The sequence below is a fragment of the Castanea sativa genome, chromosome 3 (assembly GCF_040712315.1).
Source record: "Castanea sativa cultivar Marrone di Chiusa Pesio chromosome 3, ASM4071231v1".
Taxonomy (NCBI): Eukaryota; Viridiplantae; Streptophyta; class Magnoliopsida; order Fagales; family Fagaceae; genus Castanea; species Castanea sativa.
This window is the reverse complement of record NC_134015.1, coordinates 53,327,478-53,336,127: the sequence shown is the minus strand read 5'-3', so window position 1 is coordinate 53,336,127 and position 8,650 is coordinate 53,327,478. Positions and strand designations below refer to the sequence as shown.

Below are 8,650 nucleotides of genomic sequence, written 5' to 3'. Positions count from 1 at the left end.
ATTAAAGTAAACATTGCTGCACTAACCTTATTTTTTTGTTATGAGAATAAATTCAAGGAATGTAACTGTAAACCTGCCTTTTACACTATCTAATAACAGTTATCTATATCATTATTTTTTACACAACAAGGTTTATCGCCGAGTGCAAATTCTTCTCTTTAAATTTAGGCTAACTTAAAAATTTTACTCTTTAATTTTGTCTAAAATTTAATTCAGTCCTTTAATTTTACTTTCGCTCAATTCAGTCCTTTAATCTACCCCAATCTATTAAATTGATTTTGACGCCGTTTATACTGACGTGGATAATAAGGAAGAAAATGAGAACCCGATTAGAGAGACCCGACCCGATTTGGAATTCGACTTGATTAGCTTCATTATTACGCACACGACGTCGCTGCATTTGAACGCAAACCCACACCCTATAAAAACCCAAATCCACAAAGCCCTATAAAAACCCATTTCACTTTTGGTTTTTTTAATCACAGGTACAATTCTTGGAATTCCTAAAAGCTTAATTCGATTTCAGTAATTTGGGTTTGATATCTGTTTCGGAGTTTTTAAGGTTTCTCTGTCTTTGTTCTTTTGTCTTTAGAGAGGAAAAGAAAAAAAAAAAATGAGTACAGATTTATATTCGGAGCGTCCATTGTATGGCGGTGCAATATCTAGTACATTCCCTAATAGATTCCAGGTCTGTGTTTATTTTATTTAGTATTTTACTTTCACTGTTGTTGTACATTACATTGGAGAGGCTGTGTTGAATTGTGAATTGACTTTTCTACTGTACCTAAAATTTACAGGACGTGAGCAATATTCGCCAAGTCCCTGATCATCAGGTTTGTTTTGTTCTTTTTTTTACTTAACAAAAAAAAAAAAAACTTAGGAATTTTTAATATTTTCACAACCTGCTTAGTTGGCAAATTTTGATTGGATTATTGTCACTTTTAAATGCACCTTAGTGGTCTGACGTTTGAATAAGAAATCTGGGTTTCAATTTTCGCCTCCGCTAAAAACCAAACCAACTGGTGTCGTGGTCTAGTGATTTATTAGTTACCGTGGCACGTCACTTTTTCTAGTTTCAACCCACTATTGAAATTACTTTCTGCCAGTTAAGATATGTTGTGAAAGTATTGTAAAGTAACACTTCTCTATTATTTATCATTAAGGACTTGTTTGTCTCGGCAATTGTGAAGTATTATTTTATTGGTTTTTGTTGTATTAATAACAAGTCACAACATACCACATGTGATTGTGGGAAAAAAAAAAATTTTGTGTCATTTTTACATGGACTTGTGAAAAATGTTGGGTATTTTATTAAGCATCTGTTTGATGTGTAGCAGTAATAATTTTCTGGGGTTTTAGTTTGAATTTGTGGGGTTATTTTGTAGGAGGTGTTTGTGGACCCTGCTCGTGATGAGAGTCTGATTTTCGAGCTCTTAGATTTGAAGCATGAAGTTGCAGATGGTGGAAGTGCTGTCTGGTTTCTTCAAGACCTTGCCACTGAGCAAGAAGCTGAAGGAGGCATGGTAAATCTCTTTTTTACTTAATAAGAAAGATACTAAACTCTTGCGTATCTATTTCAAGAGAATCTGTTTCACGATTAAGATTTTAATTATAGTATACATGTTTAGCAATGTATAAAGTGCCACACATTTAAATGATGTGGCACTAGACATACATACATTAAGATTTGTAATATTTAATTTGAACTATGAAATGGATTCATTTCAAATGGAGAGAATCCTTTTCTAAAAGGGAAAGCAATTGGTAGGCTGCCTTACCCCCCAATGGGTTGATTAGCATACTATCGCTTTTACTAAATAGCACTATTATAAAGATACAAGCATAAAATTTTTCCAAAAATGCTATTAGATGGACAATGTGTGTTTGAAATTATCCCATGCACACTTGATTTCAAGCATTTTCATGAAAACTATTATGTTTGTTTTATTTCATCAAGATGCCTTGTCATCTACAAAGTTTCATTTTATATGGCGCAGAGGGAGTGTTGTTTTATACTGTCCTCATTGTTTGATTTAGTAATTTGGCACTGCACCTCAATGTTCAGGAAACACTGAAAGTGCGATGGCACATTTGAATTAACTAATTAGTCCATCTTTCTACCGCTTCAAACTAAATTGTTATAGACTGATACTTGTGCTTCGTACTTTGAATTCTTTGATGTATTGAAATAGCATAGGTCTATGATGTTACCCCTATAGTTGAGTTAGTTTCACTATAATGTTATATACTAAAACAAAAAACAGTAATTTTATAAATAACTAGTATGCAGTTTGGATTGTCACTGATTTTTGGGAGTTGGTACTGCTTTGAAGTTTGTCTCTATTAAGAATATTATGAATGTGGATTGCGCATTGATTGTGATATGTGGAACTGGTGCACTCTGTGATGTATCTACAACTTTTCCTTTATATTTCTGGTTATTTCTGTATTGGCCAGCAAAGGGAGACAAATAATTCTATTTGTTGGGGATTTTGAGTTTTGGGTTCTAAGGTTGGTTTGAGTTCTGAAATAACCTTCAAAAGGAAGCCTAGGCGATTCCACTTTTGTTATAATTATGATGCCCCAATTTGTATTATCTACTTTGATTTGGCAACGGAACAGTGAGTCAGTGGCTATGGGCAGCACTCATGATTTTCAATTTAATTTCAGGTGATTGAGCAGTCTGGAGTAATTGAAGCCCCTGGATTGTGTTACAGAAACATACCTGCTGTTGTCACAACTGCGGTTGGCCAGATGGCATGTGCCTTATCTATTGCATATATATTTACTTTCCCCTTTGTCTTACTTTTCTAGCTTTTCCTTTCAGTTGTGCTATTGCAGTGCTATTATCTTGCAATTCCAAATCTTGCTGCTACCCATTGAGAACAATGTGGATAATTTATTATGTCTACAGTAAGACATGGCTTCTTGGCCTCTGACTTTTCAAATCACAAACTATAGTGAGGAATCAAGGTGTAGTTCCAAATTTATTAACAATTGTTGCATTTGTGATTGTTAGTACCTGTTCATTGCTACTCAAAACTGTGATGTTAATGGACTTGGATTGTTATGTTTAGCCTGTCCAAAGTTGTTGATTGAAAGTTCAAACCATAATATTCATTTGGTTGGTCACTAGTAAAAAAATGAAAATAACATACATTTGGTTGCTCAATAAATCATTTATCTTTAGTTGAGGATTTGATAGGTCTGATTCTATGGAAGGTTTAATGTGGGATACAATTAAAACCTTAAGAAGAATATGCTTTATACGGTTGCTGGAATACAACTTCTTTATTACTCAGTTTTGTAGTACAATACTCAACAAATTTCCCTTTGGATTGGAATCTTACTTCCTGCAGCCTTTTCTCCTTGAGTTTTCCACCCAAATCAATTTTCTTGCTAGCAATTGTACTGGGTAGGGAAGCGTTATCTTTATTTTCTTCTTCTTCTTTCTATTGTGTAGGGAAGCGTTATCAATTTTCAGATGCATGGTTGAGTAACAGCCTTTATAAAAAATAGAAACAAAATCATATCTAAAATTTAAGGCCATGAAATTTTAAGAAAAATTATAGTAGAAATCATCATATAATTTTCATATGATCTCTGTTTATTTTTTTCTGTCCTGTTTGTCTAACTTTTGGTGATTCTTATACATAGGCTATTTCTAAGGGGCGGCAAGGAAGGGAAGCACAAAATATTGTTAAGGTAAGCTTGTTCCTGTTCTTGTTTTTTTCATCTCCTTTAAAGTCTTCAAGTAGTGTTTAATTTCTAAGTAGAGTTTGTTCCTTAATTTCTACAGGTCTATTTGGCAAATCTACGTCTTAAGGAAGTTGGTACAGATGTGCTAATTACTGCGTATGAGCCCCTTCATATAAAGTAAGTTCCAGTAATTAGATGCCATATACCAAATAAAGTTGTTTGTCAAAATATTTTACAAATTGATCCCCATTAACGAGAAATCATAGATTTCTTGATACACAAACAGAGAGTCTACCAATTGATCTCCATTGGACCAGAAAGTGTAAATATCTCTCTTGAACTAGATGGCCAAGATACCTATGGTCCTATACTTATACAAATATTCAGAGTGAGAGGGAGATGTAAATATGCTTAGATTTTCATGCTAGTAGTATTCACATATTAGGTAGGACTTGTCTTATGACACGGGAGTTTATATGAGAGATCTTTCATAGTTGATAAATTTTAGAGCTTTAAATCATCTGAAACAGGAGCACTTGTAGTTGTAGGATGGATTTGTGAGGGGATGTATCAACAATTCACGAAGTGTGTCTGTGTGGATCTGCCTTTCTAATCTTTTAACCTCCTGAAACATTTAAGGTCCAAGGAGTCTTTCTTGAGGATTGATGTATGGTAGCCTTACATTGCTCGTTGCAAGTAATTTTTCCAAAAATAGAGCCAGTAAAATTTAACTGCCATGACAGCATATGCTCCCTCATTTTCACTACTGTTTCAGGAGCCTGGGTGGAAAAACTTTGCCAATAGCTAAAAAGCAGGGCGTTATTTATTTATTTAAAAAAACCATAACATCTTTGAGAAGCAGTTGGCTGCTTTAATTGGAGATCCAAAACCCAGCCTAAGTTATTGTCTAAATAGATTTAGGTAAATAAAATTGATGAAAGGAATTAAATTTTGTTTTTGTGGATGCAGATTCTTTGTTGCTTGTTTTTTTTAATAACATTTCCATTATGTTCTTGTGGTTGCAGCCCTTTGAGTGAAAGTGCCAGCGCAGTCGGTGCTGGTTTAGCTGTTCCTGCCACACAAGCTGGTTGTATGCCAATGGCTGATGTTTTTAGACTGTCAGTTTCTAGCTTCAAAGTTAATGACTGGAACCTTTTTGGTTCTTCTGTCTAAATGTGCTTGAGGAAATTCTTTATATAGAGAAAAATTATTGGGTAGTCTTGGGGGCTTGACTGAGTTCGTATTCAGGAATAATTTTTTGAAAGTAGGTGATGTTACTATTTATCTGGAAAAATGTTTGGGAAGCTGGTTCAATGGTTCATAGTTGTAAGAATGTTTTGAAAGTTGGTGATGTTACTATTTATTTGGAGGAATGTTTTGGAAGTTGGTGATGCTTTTGTTTATTCTGTTAACTGCCTTTTCTTGCTTGAAAATACTTAAATTTCAGCAAAATATGAATTAGTTTCAATATGCTTTTGCCTGGTCTTTGAATCTTGCTTTTAACACTGAATCCGATGTTATAGCACAGGTAAAAGCATACTGAAGATTACCAAACAATCAATGTCCAAAAGCCAGTACTGTTCAGGAGGAGATTTCCACTTGTGCTAACTCTAGCTTTTTGTTTGAACATAAATAGCAATTCCATTCAACAAAGTCTCAATTTAGTAACCTGAGTACAACCCTTTTTCTCGAAAAGCATTTGAAGCCTAATATCTCTGCTCTAGTTACCCTTTTAGCAACAACAATCAGGTGATAAGAATGTTTTGAACAATCTATTGTTTCTTTCTCTTGTGATATTATAAGCAATTAGCAGCAAAAGCAAGCCTTTTAAATTTTGTAACACCATCCCTATATCAATGCCTAGCTGTTCTTATAGCCCTATACTTTTTCTTAGCACCTCTGTTCAAATTGAGCCTTTGTATCTACAAGCAAGGGACAAATGGTCTTGATTATCTCCAACAGTCTTGTCCTCAAAATTTCGTCTTTTTGCCTCAAAGCTAACCCCTAAAGTAAAAGCATGCCTTGGAATCCTTCATTTTGGCCTAAAGAAAAGGAGTAAAGGAATAGCATCTCCTGCCAGAATTCATGTGAACAGTACCATATATGTTGCAGTAGGACAAGCAAATCCCAAAAGGACGCGCATCTTCTTGTTCTAGCCTACATGTTTTTTGGGTCAATTCCAGCCTACATGTGCACAGAGCACAGTTACCATAAGTTGCTGTAGGCCAAACAACTTTTGGGGACAAAAATACATCTATCATCAATGAGTCCAACAAAGAGAGTGGCATTGGAAAAATTTTGTGATGGGCATTGCAAATGAACATTTGCTACATCCATACTCGGATAAGATTTTATCCTACTTCTACTAAGACCTTATTTATATCCTTCTTCTCATAAAGTTCATTTGGTCATATAGTTTTGTTAATCAATAATCATCTTTGTGATGTACAGGTACAATTGAGAGAAAAAATTCACCCACTTCATCAAAATGACCACTTTTTATCTGCTAAAGAAGGATTATGTAAAGCTGACGAGCAAAATCGGCTATAAAATGATTGTGTTGAATTAGATTTAAAAAAACAGAGAGAGAGTTTGGCCAATTTATAAGTTGTTTAAGTGTTGCAATTATGGTGAAACTTTGTTGTACTTTCCTTCTTGTTTTCTTCCTTGTGTAAATTACCTTCTTTTGAGTTCCGAATTGAAGCATTTTGCCTCAGAACTTAGTTAGTACTTGGTAAATTCCATTTCAATGAATTTTCAAAAACTTCAACCAAAGGAAAAGTTCTGACTCATTGTAGAGCCCATATTGCTGTTATAAAACCTTTACATTCGTGTGCATGCAAATAACCTTATAGATAATCAATTTTGCATAATATGTTATGTGCCCTTGATATAAACAAATTCAAGGTAAGATCACTAACTTTTATGTTTTTTCTTTTCTATACTTTTTGAATGTAATTAGAAATTAATACTTTTGAATGACATCTTTTGTGGTGTATCATGTTTGTAGTTCAAACCTTTCTTCCCCCCTTCCCACTATCTCCACCTAAAAAAATCAACTCTTATTGTTGCATTATATTTGTGCGCTTGTTTGTTTACGACAAATGTGAGGAGGCGGTTTTGAATCCTAGTTCTTCTTATGAGAAAAACTAGACAAAATTATTGAGTTATAAGGTTATTGACACATCATATCTGGTGGTTGTATGCTAATAATTGAAGAGATATTGCAAACTGAGATAAAGATTAAAGCTCAGGAGGAAAAAATGCAGCAATCAAATTTCCAAGGAGATAATTGACACTAGGATGATATTAATTAAAGTGTGACAAATTCACCACAGAAATAACTTGAAATTGGATGTGTGAAGGGTATATTTTTACTTACTAGGAACATTCAAGCAAAAAAGTAGGAGTTTTATCTTTCAGTTTTTTATTTTTTTTGTCCTAAAGACATGAAAAACTTTTTATCTGGTTAAAGCTACACAGACACAGTTCCTTCCCCTACAGGCTACAGCTTGTTACAGAGCACAATCGTTCCAACTCTTTACTTTTTAGTGGGTCAGATAATTGTGAGTTGTGACTTCATTGCTGTCAATGCTTTTCATGGCCTAAATGCTAACTTTGCTTTCTTGATGTGGACTATTTCATTATTTTGCATAAGGCTCTGTAAAAAGAAAGAAATACTGGTGTGGTACATTACTTGCTGCATTGTCTATGCAATTTTATCCCCTAAAGAATTATATTTTCTAAAGCTGTGTACCATTCTTTAATGTTTGATATGATTTACAACCACACACCTAAATTTAGCATTAGCTTTAGAAAACATCTCTACTATTCAAATGTCAAAACCAAGAATTTCCTGAAATTCAACTACTTCTGTCTTTATCGAACAATTAATAGTATGTGCATGGAAAAAAATTTGCAATACTTGGTATTTCTTACTGCTCCAATCATGTACAGTTAGAATTGATAAATTTGTCTCCTATGAAAGCAACATTTGGACAAACTATTTGAAAACCCACAAATCCAACTCTTCCACTGTCTACCAATCTAGAAGCTATAAATTCCCCACAATTAAATAAATCCATTCAATTTTCTTCTAGATTGCTTTCTCAGTCATTATTTTTTCTCAGTCATTGTTTTCATCTAGAATTTCAGGCAATAATTCCAAATTACACAGACTTACAAGGTAAACCAAGACTCAATTAGTCCTAGAATCAAGACTTGAGAGACCTTGATTGGTATTTTGCCATTTGCCAAAGTACAAATGGCACCACAATGACTCCAAAAATTATACTATACTCCAATCACGTGATAAACAAATAGTTTGAAATTGCGAACACTTTTGTTTTTGTGGGCCGAAAATATACACTATGGTAGAGAGCGCACTAGATATGGTTTCACACATTTGATGTAGACCTTGGTTGAAATTATTGGGGGGCACTTCACATCAAATCGTTGCAAAATCTGGATGGTAATTATGATTGTGACGTACATAATTTAAAGGTATTCAAATCAAAGATTAAAATTTTCGATTGGAAATGCCTTTGCCTAAATTATTGAATCTTTTTTCCAGAGAGTTTCGTCATTTTAATGATTGCGTTTTTTATTATCAAATCAAGACACTAATCAGTTTTTTATGTAAGTAGGGATTAAACCATAGATTTTTTATTTAACTATCAAAGACTTTACCAGCTGAACTAATTGAAATCTATTATAACGTCTATTGTTAATGATTGTTCTTTATAGTCAGACCAAAACACCAATTAGTTTTTTTTATGTGAGATCGAACTCTAAGTTCCTCATTTTACTAATAGAAATTTTACTAGTTACTATTAATTACTCTATTACAAGCAAAACCGCTTGTAGTTGTAATTCATTTTCACAAGCATTCGTTAGTGAGTTCTTTTCTTAATATTCATTTGGAAGCCCTCCCAAAAAAAATAAGTTTTAT

At 33.6% G+C, this 8,650-nt stretch overlaps 1 protein-coding gene across 1 annotated transcript; it reads left to right on the top strand.

Annotated features, from left to right (window-relative positions):
* Positions 1-390: 390 nt before the first annotated feature.
* Positions 391-5,082, top strand: LOC142627153 (uncharacterized). Its single transcript, XM_075800955.1, has 8 exons — positions 391-485; positions 593-688; positions 798-833; positions 1,386-1,523; positions 2,671-2,757; positions 3,658-3,705; positions 3,800-3,876; positions 4,725-5,082. The coding sequence occupies exons 2-8, from the start codon at positions 614-616 to the stop codon at positions 4,870-4,872; spliced, it is 609 nt and encodes a 202-aa protein (XP_075657070.1). The 5' UTR covers positions 391-485; positions 593-613; the 3' UTR covers positions 4,873-5,082.
* Positions 5,083-8,650: the final 3,568 nt, after the last annotated feature.

Excerpts from the sequence above, each read along its gene's own strand:
- LOC142627153 (XM_075800955.1), top strand. The coding sequence starts at position 614 with ATGAGTACAGATTTATATTCGGAGCGTCCATTGTATGGCGGTGCAATA. Across the intron at positions 2,758-3,657 it reads CAACTGCGGTTGGCCAGATG|GCTATTTCTAAGGGGCGGCA; the intron begins GCATGTGCCTTA and ends TCTTATACATAG. Across the intron at positions 3,706-3,799 it reads AAGCACAAAATATTGTTAAG|GTCTATTTGGCAAATCTACG; the intron begins GTAAGCTTGTTC and ends TAATTTCTACAG.